Raw genomic sequence first — 20,141 nt, forward strand, 5'->3', positions numbered from 1 at the left:
TCAAGTGTCTTCTGAAACTAGATGCCACAGTCTGCATCATGTCAGGTTACCTTCCGGCAACAGGTACTTCCACTGCCCACCATCCTGACTTCCCTCCTGGAAGAAGGAAGTCCCTGCCTGAAAACAGCCACGATAACAGCATGGAGACTTAGTCTTTGACGCCCTCATTTTCTGCAGCAGCTATTACAAAATAAAAGCTCCAGCTTTTCACTGGTAAGTTGCCCTGGGAACAACTTTAATAAGTCTAATAAGATTTTTGTTCATGCTGCTAGTATTGGCTCCTATTTCTAATTTTGATTAAACTTACACTAGCCAACTCATTGAAACAGCCCTCTTATATTTTTATTAAATAATTAACTTACAACGGAACTAAGCCATTTTGTTTAACAGTCTCCAAAAGCACCCCACAAAATGCTTCATGAGTCCTTTCTTGGGGCCATTTTAGTGAGCAAGACTTAGTATACTTTCAAAATTCCTGTGCTCAGAGTCTCATCTACTTGTAGAAGACACCAATTGATGGAAATACCATGTGTTAAAAAATCTACTGGCTGTATGGAATGAAAGAACAGACTGACAAGATGGATAGAAAGGCTAACATAGACACCTGTGTGATGCTGCTCAGCTCACCCTCTCTCAGGAAACTTCCTCACCCCCCTTTTACAGAGTTGGGCCGCTGACCGAATACTGATGCTTCTAAGTCGCTGTTGCCCTAGGCCACCACTGATTGAACGTGAAGAGAACATCTAGCCGAAGTTGGGCCTATCTGGTTCTCTGGCTCAGGAAGCTGGGCTTGAGACTGTTGGCCTTTATATGTCCCGCAGTCTCAGGAGCAGGGAGGTGGGGGTGCGAGGTAAATGTTCATGTGGACAGGAGAAGCAAGAAAGCCCATCTGAAGAGAAGGGAGATTAGGAGGAGAGGGCAAGAGATAAAAGCCAGGTGTTCTGACAGCAGTCCAGCTCCTGGACCCAGCCCTGGCCAAGGCTCAGCTTCACTTCCTCCTGCCCTAGAGTTCCATGACCCACCCCCCATAGGTGGGGGTGCTTTTAAAATCTATCCACAAATTCTTTGACATTCCTCCCTTTACATGGAGGCTAATTGCCCTCACCTGCAATGCGGGGCAGACTTAGCGGCTCACTTCTTAGAAAGAGAATGGGGTGGGCCTGACCATTTGACTGCCGAAACCCAGTCCTAAGAGGCGTTGCCGCCCCGCCCCTTGCCCTCGTACACCTTGCACACTTGGGGGGAACCCAGCAGCCACGTCCTGAGGACGCTCAAGTAGCCTGTGCAGAGGCCCCAGTGGAAAGGCCCGAGGCCGCCCGCCCTCATCCCGCTCTCCCTGCCAGCCTTGGAGTGAGCCATCCTGGAAGCGGACCTTCCAGCCCTCCTTGAGCCCTGGCCAATGTTTTAACAAAAACCTCAGGAGATCCCTAGCCCGGACCATCCAGCTAAGCTGTTCTCCAATTCTTAACCCATAGAAACTCTGAGGATATGTGTTTATGGTTTTCAGCCACCAAGTTTCGGGGTATCTTGTTACATGGCAGCCTTCATGGTCCCACAGGATCTGGGCCCCCTCTCGGTCCCCATTTCTGGCCCTTGCTCTCCTTGCTCCTTATGCTCTAACCATATATTTTCCTGCTTATGACCTTCACCCACACTATTCCCATTACCTGAAATCCTCTTCCCCCCAATCATACTTTCTCATCTTTTAGGTCTCAGCTTAAATGCAAATGCTTCAAAGAGACCATACCTAAGCTCCCGAGCTAAAGCCTGTCCTTTTACCCTGTCTCCACTACTCTCTCACAATATCCTGTTCCTAGTCTTCATAAATTTTACTGTAGCTTATAATTATATTTACTTGATTTGGGGTTTTCTTGTTGACATCTGCTTTCCACTGTAAGTCTAGAGCCGAGCATACACAGTAGATGCTCAATAATCTTAATGGAATAAATATTGGTAATGAAGTCGGTTCCACTAGCTATGACCAAGAAGTCCTAACTAACGGCCCAACACATAAATACTGGGTAGAGGACCCAGACTCTCTTTCTGGGTTTTTCAATAAGCTGAGTGTCCTTAGCTCTTCTAAAAAACCTGTGGGACTGGTAGATACTCTTCGAATGAAGTGTATCTTCACTGACAGGTGGTTAGGCTGTCAGAGGCCAAACAGCTAAAGGCCCGCGATGAGCGGGCCAGCCAGGGACTGAGACTCCCAGGCGCCAGCTCTCCCAGGCCATGCCACTGCTCTCTCTGTCCTCCTATGGATTCTGCGTACCTTGCTCTCCAGCCCTTTTCAGAGCAGCGGATTTACCCTAATCCCAGGATGTTAGAGAGCCCTCACTGTTGCCACACTTGGTGTGGCGTTCCCAGTGTCCTTTCTACCTGTGCCAGAAGCTCTTTACTCTCTTGCTCTCCTCTCTGATGCCACGAAAGGGAGTTCCTTCCTCCCCCTCCTTCCACACAGCTCCCCTCCTCACCAAGGGCCTCAGTCCTCTGTGTTCTCAGGCTCAGTCTGGTGCCAAGAAAAGGCCCTCCCAACTACCACCTCCAGCCTGCAATTTAGTCTTAGCACATCTACACCCTTGGCGACCCTAGGGTCACCCACAGCAAGCTGACTTTTCCTCACAACTAGCCAGGATAGAAAGCAGAGCCTAAACCTGGGGAGGACACAGGTTCCAAGACAGCAGCCGTTTCATGGGCAGAGCCCATGGCTTATGGGACCGAACGGCCACAGCTACCGCTCATTCTTACCAAGACCACTGGCCTCAGCCTGCCCGTGTCTCTGTTTCTATCTGCGCATCTGCTCTCTTCTTTTTTTTTTTCTTTTCTCAGCCTTAACCAGCTTCCTCTGCTTGCTTTTCTTTCACAAGGCCCACCCTCTACTTCATTTCTGTAGGACACCACAGCACCCACAGGCCACTGGGATTTCCCCCTCTATCTTTATACAGATCTGTATCTATATCTATATCTGCGGGGAGTCCCCTGGGCCAGCCTACTGAGCTGCAAGGGGCTGGAAACAGGCCCTCAGCAGACTGTGGGCAGGCACTCTTCCGGAAGAGGGCAGGGCGGGCAGGCCTCTTGACACACTTCCCCTCCACAGAAGCCCTCCCCCCCCTTAGGAGGGTACATGTGATTTGAGAGTCACTCAGCACCCTAAATATCTATTTTATCAATCCTCAGAGTTGAAGAAATTTTCTCCAGAAAAATCCTGTTACTGCACAATATGTTACATGCAGTTACATCTTGGAGTCTTATAAAATGGGACTTCCAAGACCATCTGGTCCAGAAAGAGCAAACCGGACTCATCTCGTGCGAACCCTGACCGCCTGCAGTGTTGGACAGTACAGACCATGCCCTGATGCTTCTGGGTGTGAGGGTTGGCTGGACGTTTGTTCAAACATGTTGGGTCACTTGGCCTCACTCCTTCAGAGGAGCCACCCCTTTCCCAGCCAGAGTGGTGAGCTGGAGCCTCCCTTGGGGTCTCCCATCCCTTCCACCCTCAGTCGTGGACACACAATCCAGGCTGGGTCAGCGACTGTCCACCATCTCTGTGGCGTCAGTGGTTGGTGCAGAGGTGGATGTGTGACCCCGCAGGGCCATCCAGAGTCTTTCCTATGATCTATACTTCTTGCTGAAGTAGCAGCCCTGAGGCTGCCAGGAGCCCTGTGCCCAGTAAGAACAGAGCTGGTCTGCTCTGAGTCGTCCTGGTTTCGTCATCCCGGCTCCACGGCATATGACATCCCAGCCCTAGGACATGAGAAAGCCTGCAGGCAGCCTGAGGACAGGGCAAGTCCTACAGAACAGAGAGTGAGAGTGAACGCAGGAGAGAGACCTTATTAAACATCATTTGACCTACTGGATCCAACTGTGCCCAAAGAAGCCAATACATTCCTTTTTTTCTTAAACACGTTTGATTTTCCTGTCACATGCAAGTAATAGAATTTAAACTAATAATCCCATTCATGTTACAAATAAGAAGAATGGGAGTCCTGGAGGTTGACTGATTTGCCTAAGACCATTCATGTAGTTAGTTATGTGGGCATTTGGAAAGCAGATTCTAAAGAATGTGGTATGGCCACCTGTCCTTGCTGATTCAGAGACAAAGACCCTGGTGAAAGTGATTTGGATGCTGATTCTGTCATTAGTCCTCTCTCTTCCAGTTCCTTGTCCTCTGAAACGTTGATAAGCATCCCATAAATGTCTAAGCCACTGTCAATATTCTTAAACAAAATGAAGCTAGATCTAAACCACAAAAACCTTTCCCCGTAATGACCCTGACCTATCGACTAATCTTTTGATATAGCTGTTCAATTTCTTACTCATCTACCTAACGATACTATTATGCAGTTCACACCCCTGTAACTCAAAGTGTGTCCTGTGGGCATCTGGTTCTCAGGCCCCACTCCACACCTTCAGACTCTGCATTTTAACAAGACCATCAAGGGGTTCCCTGCAGAATAAAGTCTGAGAAGCATGGATCGCCATTCTCTACATTAATACACACAATTTTGCCATATTCTTTCTGAAATGTAATAAACAGATACACACCTGGTTCGTATCTAAAAATCATGCAACCATGTTGAAATAAGGAACATGGTTAATGAGATGTCTTTTCCTTGCTGAACATGGTCAAGCTCATATTGGTCACTGCTGATAAACCATAATTTTAATAAGAAGAAGTATTTCCTGGGCTTAATGCTAAGTTGCCAGAACTACAGCTTAGAGCGCATTTCTCTTTTGAAATTTTTGAAAAAGGGGATCATATTTGCCCATCTCAAGTCCTTCCAAAACCAGCCCTAATATTCTTCCAACCGATTCTACACAGTTCCTTAAAGATGATCGAAGGGCGCAGCGATTTTATTTGCAAGCGTTTCCAGCTACTCTGGGACTCATCCAGATCAGATCACTCAAGCTAATTTAGGGTGTTTAGGTCAGTGGATTGCAACCATGGATGTACATTAGAATCACTGAGACAGCTTTAAAACTACCACCCCTTGGGCCTCTCAACAGGCCAAGTGAATTAGAATCCAGAGATGGAGTTCCAGCTGACATTGCTTTTTTAAGCAACCTTGGGTGATTCTAACATACCATCAGGGTTAAAAGCCATTGAAAGAAGATGTTTTTTGCTTTTACTTTTGGGGTGGTGGTGTTGGTGTTGTCATTGTTTAATCTAATACTCAAGACCCACAGATTTAGAATCTCTGTGGCTAAGGCTCAGGCAGCAATAGTTTTAAGCCCCCAGATGATCTCAGGTGCAGCCTTAATGAGAACCACAGAGGAGAAGCTGTTCTCAGTGGAAGCCAGATGTTTGCATTTTTCTGTTACATGCAGCCCAACCTAGTGATCCAAACTAGTGCAAGTAAGGTTCCCTGTCTGGGTGAGTCCCCCAGACATACTTCAGCCCTCCTCATGCAGGCCCCCTTGGAAAGCAAGGAGAAAAGATCAATACAAGGGGAAAGAACCGAAAAAACAGTTCAGGAAAAGTATACAGCTGTACACCAGATCACCTTAGTAACTGAAGGTGTTACTGTTATTAAATTGAAAAGATTCTTTTATCCAGCTCAATGATATTGAGGTGGCCCTTTGCCTGACCACATGAAAGTGATTTTAAATCTTTTGGGAATTTGGTCCAAGTCCCTGGAGGAAGCCTAGGGGAGACTGGGAGTTTCGGGAAGGTGGAAAGACAAGGGGAAGGTGCCCTGTCTAAGAACTCCAGCATATGTAGGCTAATTGCCCCTATATAGTTGTAAAGATGCAGAAATCAATCCAGAGTGTCACCCAGTCAAAGCTGAGTTAGTGAGGCCTCCTAATGTCACCTCAAGGACTAACCTTATGGCAAGGGCAGCACACATGAGTAAGAATCTCTAATTGCTTTTTTCTTTTATTGATCTCAGCTGACCTATTCATTTGGTCCAACCCACACTGAATGGAAGCTGGTCCATTTAGTCTCCTGACTGTGGGGCTTGCTTAATTATTCTAGGCTTAGAGCCTTCCTCATGAAAGATGTCATTGACACCTCAGCGAAGGGAGTTCTTTGTAGCATAGCATTTTTCTGGACAGGGTTTCACCTGCCAAATGGGAAAAGGCAGCTTATCAGGCAGTCTGGTGGAGCATTTTTCATGCCCTGGGAGTTTTCTTTCAGCTGTTTAGCAGGCTGTGGTCATCTGGGCCATTCTCCAGACTCCTGAGCACCCGAGAATGGCTTTGCCCACATAAGCCACACAGCCCTCCTGGCAACACTTCTGTGCCGGGGCCCCCTTCAGACCACGTCACTTTAGAAAAAGCAATGAGCTGCTGCTCTGGGTTCAGCTTCTGACTCTACGTAGGATATTGTAACCAAACACTGCCTGCTGCTTCGAAAGCCAACACTCAAGAGACAGGTGCTGATGTAAAAGGAAGAGGTTTATTCAGATGCCGGCTGACTGGAAGATGGGGGATTCCGTGTCTCAAAGCCCATCTCCATACCTCAGGGCAGACAGAGGTGTTTATAAGGAGGGAGACAGGAACGGAACAAAGAAGTCAAGAGAGGGAGTTGAAAAGTTCTCTACGTGCAGATAAGCACAGTCCATTCCCGATAAGAACGGAGCTGGTCTGGTGTGAGTCATCCTGGTTTAGTCATCCCAGCTCCATGGTCAGTGGAAGGTCAGCAAATCTCCCAGAGCAGGGATGCCTGAAGGTTGGGGTCAGTCTCTTTTGAAGTTAGTTCCTAGGATTCTTAGACAAACATGCTGTTCATCTACAAGCTACACATTAGTGAGAGTCAGCACTTACAGAAACAATGTCAAAAAAATGGTGGGTATGTTATAATTCCCCACTGTTACAATATTGCGGTAAGAAATAATCACAATATTGTGATAATAAGAAATACATATAGATCTCTTCCTTCAGTTCCTGACACAGAGCTCCTGAAACCCTTGTTAATTTCCTGGGTGATAGGAAGGTCTTCAGTTCTAATAAGGTGACTCTGGGTGGGCTCCTGGATGAGGACAAGTCACCAAAAAGACCAACCCATGATTAGAAGCTGAGAATTCTCAGCCCTGCCCCCATTCATGTAAGAAGGGAGAAGGACTGCAAATGAAGTTAATGATCACTCACAACTACAGAAGGAAGCCTCCATAAAAGCCCCAAAATACGGGGTTCAGAGAGCTTCCAGGCTGGCGAACCCAACTCCATGGGACAGAATCTCTGGTGCCTGGGACCCTCCCAGACCTCACCCTACAGATCTCTTCATCTGGCTCTTCATCTCTATCCTTTATCGTATCCTTTAATAAGCTAGTAAATGTGTTTCCCTGAGTTCTGTGGGCCATACCAGCAAATTCTGTAATTGAACCTGTGTAGGGGATCTTGGGAATCTCCAATTTGTAGCCAAATTGGACAACAGTCGTGGGTCATCTGGGGACCTACTACTTGTAATTAACATCAGAAGTGGGGTGGAGCCGTCTTGTGGGACTGAGCCCTTAACCTGTGGGATCTGATGCTGTCTCTGGGTAGATAGTGTCGGAATTAAGTGACAATAATTGTAAGGCACCTGGCTGGTGTTGTAAAGAATTGCTTGGTGTGGGGAAAGACCTCCACACATTTGGTGACCAGAAGTGAAGTGTTCTCTGTGAGAGTAAGAAAGACACAAGAGCAGGGGGGAACTGGAGGGAAAACTGCGCAGGCTTTTTCTTTTCAGCCCCTCACTCTGAGGTGGCCTGGGTGACAACTTTGGACAAATCAGTTAACTTCCCAGGGCCTCAGTCTATGTATTTGTAAAATAAAGGGTTAATGTATTTTTAAGAAAGCTTTCAGCTTCAAAATACTGTAATTTTGTGGGTCTTCTTATTATGAATAGAAAAATGAAAACAACTATATTTTTTTCACTGCACATAAGCAGTATTATTTAGTCAATAGCACACACACTTTGCCAGAAAGTATGACTACATTTTTTTGCAAAGATTACAATGTCAATATTCCATCCTCTCACCTCATGAATATTTTGCATAATTCTTTGAGATTTTTGTCTTAGCATAAACATGCTAGAAATCTTTTTGCAAAAATATAATCCCATCTGATTAACTGTTCTGTGGGTCTACTTTTTCACTGAACTCAATATTCAAAATATCTTTCTAAGTCAAACATATATAAATGTGTGGTGTGTGTTTATGTATGTGTATCATCATGTTGATTATCACATACTATTCTGAGACTGTAGCAAAATTTATTTGACCAAACTACTTTTTGCTATTGTAAAACCTGCTGTATTGAAAATCCATGTATATACATCTTATCTCAGTTATTTTTCCTTTGGAAAAATTCTTCAAAGTGAAATTCCTGAATTTAACAGTATACTTCTTTTGAGGATTTTATACATATTCTAAATGGTCCTCCAGTCAGTTGCATGAATTTATGTTCTGTAAGGATGCCAAGCTGTAAGAATGCCTTTTCCCCATCCTCTCCCTTGTTCCTTTTACTTTTTGTCTTTTCGATAGGTATAGTCTATTACTTTTCATTCTGCATTATTTGAAAACCAGTGGGATTTGTTCTTTTTGTTTGTTTGCTTTGAGATTTGTATATCTTCCCTAGAAAACTGTCTGTCCATGTCCTGTGTCCTTATCATTGTTGGGACTATCTCTGGGCTCCCTTCTGCAGGCACAGCTCTTGCCACCTTAAACGTGACAGATGGAGGAGATGTGACAGGTGAAAGGATGAAGAGGGGAGGGGTCCCCAAGGAAGGCCTCTAGGGGTGCCTGGAGCTAAGGGATAAGCCCATGTGCTCCCCACGTCCTGAGCTCCCAGCCCCTGGGTCACCCACTCCACAACACAGAGAGGAGGGGGATTGGGACCGGTGTCCTAAGGAGTGGGGGAGGAGGCTGCTGAAGCGGCCTCCAGGTGACTGCCTAGACCTTGGCTGTCCTAGCAGGGTCAGGGCACAAGGAGAGCGACGGCAGTCCAGCAGCCATCATTTAGAAAAAAAGTGACCGGAAGACAATGAGTGATGGAACGGGGTTGGGGGTGTCTCTAAAATATCCAGCTGCATCTGATACCTACCACACATTTATGCTTTAGATATTTGACAAATATTTACTGAGGGCCTTCTATAAGCTAGGGATGGCACTTGCCAAAATAAATAAATAGACAGTCATGTTGTTACTTATATCATTATTTGGTCTTCGTTTCTTCAAAAGGATTCCATTTTCGGCATTCAGTCGACTAGGAATATTTCATTTGACACAGTTAGACTGCATAGTCAGAGCACTACGTGGCATGGAATCTGACTGACAAAATGGAATACTGCTCCAGATGATATGTTGTTTTTACAGAACCATGTGATTAGACAGGACCTGGAGATGACATAAGGGTTTGCCACAATGCCCTACCAGGTTTCCGCGGGGCCGGAGGAAGTGACATACAACTATTCCCAGCCAGCTCAACCACGTGGGAATATATTTTCACAAAAGAGAAACTTACCAAGAGTTTGTACTGAGTCATGATAAGAAGTAGTAATACCAGCAATGGTAATGAAACATCTATCCGTTTTTATAGCGATGTATATTATAACATTTTAATGTGGAAATCTCCAGACTATTGACATGAAAGAAGGGGAAACTTTGGAATATGACCTGTGGCCACTGTTCAGGAATTCACCATGGCTGACTCAGAGAAGATTTCCAAATCAGTGGAGTTCAGTTTGTTTTCCTTGTCTTCCCCTAAATATCACTTTCTGGTACAATCAAAAATCAACAATTCAGTCGTGTGGGTTACCTCAAAGGTATGAGGTAGTACAATAAATAAGTCCCTCCTTTATTTTTACTTACTTATTTTATGTGTGTTTCCGTACTTGTGAGGCAGTTTTCGCAGTTCACCTGGGCATGTCACTTGCCAGGCTGGTTTTTCTTTTCTGTGAGTTTTGTTGCATAAGACCAGAGGCCACATACCGCAGCCTGCAGCTTCCAGGCGCGGGGCGGGGTGCGGGGGTACCGATCTTGCAATGACTCTAGCAATCTCCCACATAAATAATAGCCATTTGGCATCATGGACCTTTGTTTCAGCAGTTCAGGAGGATTCATTCTTAACAGAGAAAACTCATTTGCTGGTGGCAGTGATTCAAGCTGCTAACTTCACAGAGAATATTGCCGGAGCCAAATTCTTTCTCAGTTACGGAGGTCAGAGGTGAGGCAACTGTGCTTACAGGGCCAAGCTCTTTTATGGATTCTCTTGGCTTTCTGCTTTCTTCTTTACAGCTGATTAACATCCAATAACCATTTCTTTAAGAAAGAAAAATTCAATTTCTCAGTTTAATTAACTCCCCTAGTGCAGTATTCACCACAGCCCAGCCTGAATCCAGACAATGACTTGAGGCTTGGGATTCAGGGTTTGTTTGGTCAAAATGAGGCCTTGGACTTAACCCTTGGCTGGCACATGTGAGGACTCCTCCGTGCAGAGTAATGTGCACAGTGGCCGTGGTTTTTGGAAAACCTGAAACTCTCTGCCTTGGTTTGACATTTGCCTTGGCTTTATGGTCAAAGTGCGTTTGCTGACAGCATAGGTTTTATTACTGTTAATTTTAATACACTGTGGAGTACTTCTTTCTGCCTCATTCTTTGAACAATTGACACACAAATGTTTATTGAGAATCTGGAGAGCATGGTTCACTCCATATGTTTACTAAGTAGCTGTAGATTTAGACAATCATATGCATTTTTATTCTTTTATTACAGGTCTTCAGTATTACATGGTAGAGGCAACAAAGTATAATTTTTAAGTGCATGCATCCCAAGCCAAATTGTCTGGGTTCCAACTTAGCTCTCACATTTCACAGGTATATGATTCTGGGCAAGTTAATGGACCACTCTGTGCCTCTGTTTCCTCCTATGTAAAATCAGGATAATAACAGTATCTACCTCAGGATTTTTAAGTAGTAAGTTAATTAACAAATGCAAAACAGTTAGAACAGTGCTTGGGCCCAGTGTAAATCCTCGTAATGTTCACTCGCAGTGAGCATTTATTAAAGGATATCACCACTGGAAGATCATTATTTCATTGAGGAGTAGGGTTGTAAATTTTCTACAACTAATTGTCCTGTCAACTATCATTCATCTAGTGCCTGTTTTGTGAAAGGCACAGTGGGTGACGGAGCCACAGAGGTGAATCCTACATAAACTGGAGTTGGTTGGGAATTTTGCATGTACATCACAGTTGTGTAATGAGTTGATGCATGTAGAAGTCACCCCGTTGCACTAGCCTGGCTCTGGCTGAGTCAGGACCCTGTGCACCACAGGGTAATATGAAGTGTCACAGTGCCCTAATATCCAAGTTTTCTTCCCTTCCATGCTTTCTAAATTACCTCACCTTTCTCAGTGATCTCTGCTCCTGGCAAAAGCACAGGACACGGGAAAAGAAACTATTCCCAGTGACCTTGAAGAAGACCCTTGAAGAAGGTGTTATTGGATGTCACTGACTCTAAGTGCCAATTTTTTTCACCTTTTCACTCCTCTGAAATCGGACACAGTGAGGGAGCGTTGCCATTGCCTAGTCGTGCGTAAACATGGTCAAAGCCGCTCAGCTGTCACCTCGGCTGAGTTATGTGCATTGTTGGTACCACAGGGCTTGAAATGTATCATCGTTAAAATGTCTTCAAAAAGATTACACTATGATTTAGACTGGAATGAAAAGTTACTGTACACACAGGAAGACACAGAAACAGAGCCTTGCAATATATGATTTAAAAATTATGCTTAATAAAAGACAGCTTTCATTAAATATAAAATTCAAAGTGCTAAGAAAGCATGGGCCATAGTTCAGTTGGCAATATTTTCCTCTTTATTTGGGGGTCATAAAATAATGGTTTATTTTATAATTAAAAGCTTCTTTGATTAGATGAAATATAGTACTTTTTCAATAGTTTGTTTTTATTGTATTTTTCCATGACCATTTATCCCCCCACACCCTCTGACACCTCCTCCTGCACCCCATCTTGAGAAATAATTAGAAGATCCTAAAACAGTTATCTTCACATTTTCCCCAGCACTCCAAATTTTCAATTTTTGGTAGAACCACATTCTACCTACATTTACATTTAATTAACTTTTAAACTTACCTCATTTTCAAAACTAATTATATCATTTTGAAAGAAGTATATTATTCTTCTAATATAGAATGAAAATTTTGATTTACTGGTTGGATGGCTTAACTATGAATTACAATAAACCCATAACCATTAAAATGGAAAAACATGCTTGACCATTTAGCACTTAAAATTCTTTTACCATAGAATGCTGACAAGTGCAGGATCCCTTAAGAAAATCCCCCATTTAAATAACGTGTCACCAGCTCAGATCCGTCACTTCTTCCCAGCCACTGAGCCATTTCCACCATTTCCAGACCCTTTATTTGCATTTGCTTTCAAGAAATTCACACAGAAAAATCCTGCCCAAACTGAACTCACACAGATCTGCCACCAGTTTAGTGTTTGACTCTTCAGAATCCATAATTTCTACGCTCATTTTTTTAGGAAGGAAGGGAAAGGTTGATGTCCTGCTTTGGCTGTGATGACTAACCCCCTGAGGTTACCAGAGATTTTGCCATGAATTCTTAGCAACATTTTGACACGGTAATTTTGGAACTTCGGGTGAGGGGTCTGATTTTAGCCTCGGGTAATCATTCTCAAGACTGGTCCTTGTCCTTCAATTTGAAAACCCAGTCATACATCTTCTTTGACTCAATAGAGCATCACTTTCACATATGGCCAGTATTCTTGTATCAACGAGAGAGGAAATTCTATTTATCAGCAAGTAACACTTTTCCCACTTTGCATTTCCTACTAATTATGTCTGAGTTTTCAAGGTTCTATCAAAAAGAGCAGCTTATAAACTTTAATTATTTTTGAAATTCATTGGCTCTAACAGAGTGAAGCTGGCAGGTGCCAGAGGGTTAGAGTTGCAGAAATTAATTAACACAGAATGAAATCTCTGATTAGTGGACACTTTTGCTATCTGTCTTTCTCATTTAACCAGTTCAGAGTCGGTCTTCATATGGGAGACAGGGAAAAGGTAAGAACTGAGTGTTCAAGACACAAGAAATCCCAGTCTTAGGGCTTGGCCAGGAGAAGAGCACATGGCTCATTTTTCATCATTTTCCAAATCTACCCCTATCCGTTCTGGATTTAGAAAACCCACAGATTAGTTGGTTCCCAAATCACTTCCAGCTGATGTGTATGTTGAGTCGAGTCCAGATAGAAGTTGACACTTAAAAGCTTGACAGGAATCCCTCTGCATGGCAACCTGTTAAAATGAGATTTCAATGGCCCATGGAAGTTCTCTGCTCTGTGACAATGTGGCACTTTTCTGGTATTCTTTAAACATCAAACCAGTTAGAAACCGTTGTTGTAGATTCCACTATTAAGTCCATGCCTGTTCCAATTTCTCTTTTTAAAAGTGACCTCCTGATATGGAAAAAGAGTACTCTCCAACCCTGCTAGAGGCAATATAAATTAGTATAACCCTTCCTTCCTTCCTTCTTTCCTTCCTTCCTTCCTTCCTTCCTTCCTCCCTCCCTCCCTCCCTCCCTTCCATCCTTCCTTCCTTCCTTCCTTCCTTCCTTCCTTCCTTCCTTCCTTCCTTCCTTCCTTCCTTCTTTATACAATCTTTCTTTAAAACAAGGTAGCTATAAGCATAAGATGTCATCAAATGCACATACAATCCAACCAAGATTTCTGTAAGTATTTTGTTCAAGGAACTAATAAGAAATGTGGGCAAATAATGATCAACAAGGAAGTTTATTGCAACATTGACTAGAGTAGTGAAATATTAGAAAAATCTAAACATCCCAAATACTTGACTATAGCAAAAGTGATGTCATAGAATATTTGACATAGGAAAACATTTACCTTATATTGTGAAGTTAAAGAACCATGTCACAGAACTATAGATTGCTATTCTAGTTTTTAATATTGTATACATTTATAGCAGTTAAGAGGAGTAGAATTAAAGCACATTTTTATTTTTATCTTTGTATGTTTCTGTATTTTTTAATTTTTCTCCATTGAATAGCCACCACTCTCATAATCAGAGAAGGAACATCAAAGGCTTTAAAAAAGAAAGAAAAGAAAGCATCTCCTTAAGGCATAAAATAATTGTTGAAATTCAGAGTTTATCAAAATCAAGCCCTTATTATTCTTCAAAGTTCAGGAAGAAGAAAACTATGATTCGTTGAGGGCTTGCAATGTGCTCGGCACTGTACTAGGAACGTTCGCATATATTATCCCACTTAATCATCACCGTAGCCCTGACAGGCCGATACTATGTTATCCTTCTCCTTGTAGGGGAGGATGCAAAGACTAAGAGAATCTAAGTAGCTTAACTTACCTCATTTCAAGTAACTATAAATGACAGAATCAAAATATCAGAATGCAGAGTCAGGTCTCATTCATTTGTTCATTCATTGATTTATTCACACATATGCACATACAAACATGTAATTATGAGGTTAGCTAACTAGTTCTGACATATGAAAATATAGAGAATAACATTTAAAGTATCCATACATTCATCTTCCAGCCTAAAAAATTAAATATGTCAGATACAGAGGATGATGCCTGTGTACTTAATTCCCAATTCCATTCTATTCTGTTCTATCCAGAGATAACCATTATCTTGAATCTGGAGTTTATGGTTTCCATGCAAGTTATTGTTTTTTTGCTACATGTGTTTATATTCATAAATTATACTCAATCAGTCATTATCCAATCAGGAAAATAGAAACCACTTTATGTATTTCACACAAAGGGAGATTTAATACTGAGAATTAATTACAAAGGTAAACGAAAGGGCTGGAGGAGCAAACAGGATAAGGGGCTATGTTCAATTTCATCCATTGACCCCTTCAGATCAAGTCTTTATGTTTCTTTGGGCTTAGAAAACTGAGTGGTACAGACTGCCCCAGGGGACTCCCTTGACCTCTGACTTCCACTTGGTTTTGACCAGTGAGAAGTGCTGGCAGGAGGTGGAGGGGGAAAGGAGAATGAGATCAGAGTATCTGCTCACCTGCTGTCTTCCCTCTTGAGTTGCTACAGGTTGGCACTGCTGCTGCTAAAATAGGCACTGATATCTTGTCACATATTATCTTTGTATACTATTTCCAGCCACTCCCTGCCATTGCTGCTGCTGCCATTGCTAGAAGCACCACCAGGAACAGAAAGGAAAATGGCCTCTTCCTTTCTTCTGTCTTCTAATCTGTCAGTTCAAAGACTGGCAAAACCAAAGGAGCCTGTGACATGTAGTTCACAAGTTTCCGGCCCCTTGTGATATGGAAGAGGGCACAGAAGGGCTGGAGGAGGGTTGAGAGCCAACAGCACGTAACCAGCTCAAGTGCATAGTATTGTTTGCATTTTAAAGACTCTACATCGATAAAGTCGTGCTATACCTATCTTTGCCTTTTAGTTTAACCTTATACTTTTGAGATCCATCCATGTTGATACACATGGTTCCAGTTTATTCATTTTAACTGCAATCATATTTTCAATAATGGTATTTCCACAAGGGAAACTAGTGAAGACAGAAACACAGATGTTACTGGCATTGGAACAAAAGAGGTATAAAGATAATACATGGCAAACTACCAACAGCAGGTAGAATTAAATTGCAGGAAAATATTTCTAAAAGCTGTTCATTCTTCCCCTCACCGCAGATTCACTGAGCTCCTACCATGTGTTTCTGGGCATTGTGCTTGACACAAAGGACAGAAAATCAAATAGGATCTGGTTTCTGCTCTCCAGTCTCTAGTTGCTGACACATAGGTAGACAGACAATTTTCATCAGGGTAATAAGTATTTGACAGAGTTATGACTAGGGTACTGTAGAAGCACAGAGCTTGACAAATAGAAAAAAACAACAACAAGGCACTTTTAGTTATATAGATTTAAAATGTCTAAACAAATAAAATACTGAATCATGAACAGAATCTAGCAATATGGTGACAAAAATAATAAAATTACCAAAAAAATGTTTATTTCAAAAATGGAAAATGCTTCAAAATTTTTATTTTTTATTTAAAAAGTTTTAAAGTAAAAATTCAGATTATTCATCTATTTATGACTCAGTACACAAGAGGCTAAGTGTTTCACTTCCTAGATTTCATTTCCAACTCCTTGGAATGTTTGTTTCTTTGGCTAAAAAGAGACCAGACAGGACAGCCGGGCGATATTTAGGCAACTGAAATAAGGTTGGGGCAGGAGCAATGTTAACATTATCCTCACAGGGATGGGCACAGGGGGCTATTAGCCACAAGCTGATTCTCTAGAACTGTTGTCTCGGAGCACAGGAGCACCGCTCCTGGACATTGGAGCTGGCTCGGGCCTCCTCATCCCCACCACACGGGTATAGTGGCGCTTTTTAGCAGTCGCCCTTGTTGTCTTGCTGGCCGTCATAGTACAGGGACTTGCTGTACTTTTTCATTAAGTCAGACCTGATTTTCAGCATGTCCACTTCTCTGCAGGAGACCAAGATTCTGCTCAAGACCTTATCATGTGTCCCCTTGCCCTTCATGGAGTCATACAGTAGGTTAGCAAAATACAAGGGCTTGTTCTGGATACAGTGGACCAAGTTCAGGAAAGCATTTGCCAGGTTTTCTTCGACTTCCTTCATGACACTCTCCACCTTGTACCTTTCACATACTTTCTGGAGGTGACACATGCTCTGCTTGATCATGATGCTGATCCACTTGGGAACATCAGTTCTTTTCCTCTTCAGTCCAGCATCATAGAGATCACGGGCATCTTGGTCAATCAGCTCATAATCAATGACAGAGCCAGTTTCCGCGCTTCTACCCTTTGTGAGGGCAACCATCAACTTGTGGAAGTCACCCGTTATGTCAGAAATAATGTCCTTCTCCAGATCAGTCTTGTACATTTCCTTTCAGACTTTATTAATTTCCTGCAGCTCCTGGTTGGCCCTTGAGCTGATGATCTCAGTGAGAGCACCCTCATCCGTCCCCAGCTCCTTCATGGGGGCCGTGGTGGGAGAGGGGTCACCGCACAGAGCCCACACTAGAGCAATGCTCTTGAGAGCTACAGAGAAGCCTGTACCCTGTGCTTTAATGACAGAATTTACAATGTCAATTCATGATACAGAGCAGGAGCAAGGAGAAATAAGTTCCCTGGGATGTCAAGATCGGTTCTTCTTTAACACCCAGGACTGTATAGAAACTCCACTAACCTCTTCCACGCTCTGGGGAAGTAATTTGGTGCAGCTCATGAGTTTCCATCTCTCCTTAATAACAAGGAAAAAACCATCATGCAAGTAAAGCAGGTATGAAGAGGGCAATATTGTTTTTACCACACTTGTCACTGGCCCTGGCAGCATCTTTCACCTTCAAAGGGCCCACGGGTAATCATTAATCTAAGCACTCATTCCCTAAACTCAGATACCCACAAAGTTGCTAGAATGACTCAGTTGTTAAAGGAAACCTGAGAAAGCAGTTTAAGGAGGTTCTTTTACCTGCAAAAAAAAAAACAACAACCAGAGTACCTTGAGTAATGGAAGTCTTAGTTAAAAATAAACAATGTAATAAAGGTGATGGAAATGTCAAATAAATGTGAGCATTAGTACATTTTGGGCCTTATTACAGTAGTCCCCTCCCCCTTATCCATGGTTTTGCTTTCTACGGTTTTATTACCTGCACTCAACAGCGATCAGAAAATATTAAATGGAAAATTCAACAAAAAACATTTCATAAGCTTTGAATTGTGCGCCACGGTCTGAATAGCATGGTGAAATTTTGCCTCATCCCACTTAGGACATGGATCCTTTGTCCAGTGTATCCACACTACATACGCTACCCACGCATTAGTCACTTAGCAGCTGTCTTGATTACCAGATTGACTGTTGTCTTATCGCAATGTCTGTGTTCCAGTAACCTTTAGTTTACTTAATAATGGTCCCAAACCACAAGAACAGTGATGCTGGCAATTCAGACATACGAAAGAGAAGCCCTAAAAAGCGTCCTTTACATGTAAAGGTGAGTATAACTCAATAAAATATTTTGAAAGACCACATTCATATAACTTTTATTACAGTATATTATTATAATTGTTCTATTTCATTATTAGTTATTGTTGTTAATCTTTTACTGTAGGTAAAACTTTGTCATAGGTATATATGTATAGGAAACACATAATATATGTAAGATTCAGTGCTATTTATGGCTTTGGGCATCCACTGGGGTCTTGGAACATACCCCCATGGATAAAGGGAAACTACTGTATTGAGTTTGTTTGCTGAGATCATACGAAGCTCTAGAGATTCTATTGGACAAAGATGCAATGATAAATTCAGTGGAGAAAGGACAGTCTTTTAACACATGGTGCTGAGACAACTGGAGGTTCATATGCAAAAGAAATAAGCTTCAATACACACTTCACGCCTTACACAAAAATTAACTCTAAATGGATCATAGCCCTAAATGTAAAACAAAACTATAAAATTTCTGGAAGAAAACATAGCAGAAAAATCTGTGTGACCTTGGGTTGGTGATAGGTTTTTAGATACAATATCCAAAAGCACAATACATTTAAGAAGAGATAAATTGGACTTTATAAAAATTAAAAATGTTTGTTCTGTGACTGATACTGTTAAAAGAACAAAAAGAGAATCCAAAACCTGGGTCTAAGCCACATATTTGGTACAGATTCTTTATATCCAGAACCCTTAAAACTCAATAATATGAAAATAAATAACCCAACTTAAAAATGAGCAAAATACCTGAATGGACAATTCACCAAGTAAGATATACAGATAGCAAATAAATATATGAAAACATGTTCAATAGCATTTGTTATTAGAGAAATTTAAATTAAAATACAATCAGGTACCACTTTATACATAACAGAATGGTTAAAATTTTTTTAAAAAAACAAAACTGACAGTGCCAAATGCTGGTGAGAATGCAGAGCAATAAGAATGCACATTCATTGTTGATAATGGGAAATGGCACAGCCACTTTGGAAGACAGTTCGGCAGTTTCCTATAAACAGAAACTTAACATACAATCCTGCAAAATTCACTCTTAGGTATTTACCCAAGTAAATTAAAAATTTATGTTCATATAAACATATATATAAATGTTTTATTTCAGCTTTATTGATTTTTGCACCTAGATGTTCTTCAATAGGTAAATGGAAAAACAAACTGTGGTACATTCATACAATGGAACACTATTAAGTAATAAAAAGGAATAAGCTACTGGACCACACAACAAACATGAATCTTAAATGCATTTTGCTGAGTGAAAGAAACTCAACCCAAAAGTCTACATATTGTGTAAGCCCATTGATATGACATTCTGGGAAAGGCAAAACTATAAAGATGGAGAACAGAATTGTGGTTGCCAGGGGTTAAGAAAGGGGGGGATTGGTTTATCACAAAGAGGATCCACAAAGGATCTTTTAGGACGATAGAAATAGTTTGCATAGTAGTAGGGTGGTGGATACATGTGTTTGTAATAACCCATAGAACTGTATATCACAAAGAGTGAAATATAACATGTGTAAATTAAAAGAAAATCAACCAGGATGTCAGGATGGAATGCAGGTGGGACTAATCTAACTATATTCCACAAGTGAAGATTACCATATATCTTCACTTTACTGAAGAAGGAACGGTGGGAAAAAGGAGCCAACCTAAGTAACTTCAGAAAATGGCTGTGATTGGAAACCATAAAGCTAAAGATAAAAAACTATATATGAATATGGTACTTTAAGAGACAAATTTGCTTCTTACAATTCTGGAAGTAGTTTATATGTTAACAATTCTTAAACTGCTTTATACATATGTATACTAAGATCGAGGGAATAAGTATATAAATGGTAGATAATGGGAACTAGATTTCTCACTGTCAGAGAAAGAAGGTAAAACTATGCAAAGGGAAAAGGCTAGAATGAATACTGTGGTACTTGATTACGGTAGGAGACAGTATGAACTCACATTTAGTTTAGTATATATACAGATAGGGAGATATAGAAATAATTATAGGTATGTGTGTATACATAGATCAGCATATATTAACATGTTTTGTAGCTCTGTCTGCTGAGAAGGACTAAAAGTGGTATACGCCAGTAGTAATGAGCACATCCAAAACCCAGATCTTGGTTTCTAAATACCATTCTCCAATTA

The 20,141-nt window shown here is 41.8% G+C and overlaps 1 protein-coding gene across 1 annotated transcript; it reads right to left on the bottom strand.

The window, feature by feature from the left end:
- Positions 1-16,364: 16,364 nt before the first annotated feature.
- On the bottom strand, positions 16,365-16,880 carry LOC129061649 (annexin A2-like). Its single transcript, XM_054562355.1, has one exon. The coding sequence runs from the start codon at positions 16,878-16,880 to the stop codon at positions 16,365-16,367; it is 516 nt and encodes a 171-aa protein (XP_054418330.1).
- Positions 16,881-20,141: the final 3,261 nt, after the last annotated feature.

The sequence above is a fragment of the Pteronotus mesoamericanus genome, unplaced genomic scaffold (assembly GCF_021234165.1).
Source record: "Pteronotus mesoamericanus isolate MK-2021 breed Mesoamerican mustached bat unplaced genomic scaffold, CSHL_Meso_final scaffold_651, whole genome shotgun sequence".
Lineage (NCBI taxonomy): Eukaryota > Metazoa > Chordata > Mammalia > Chiroptera > Mormoopidae > Pteronotus > Pteronotus mesoamericanus.

Excerpts from the sequence above, each read along its gene's own strand:
- LOC129061649 (XM_054562355.1), bottom strand. The coding sequence starts at position 16,880 with ATGTACAAGACTGATCTGGAGAAGGACATTATTTCTGACATAACGGGT.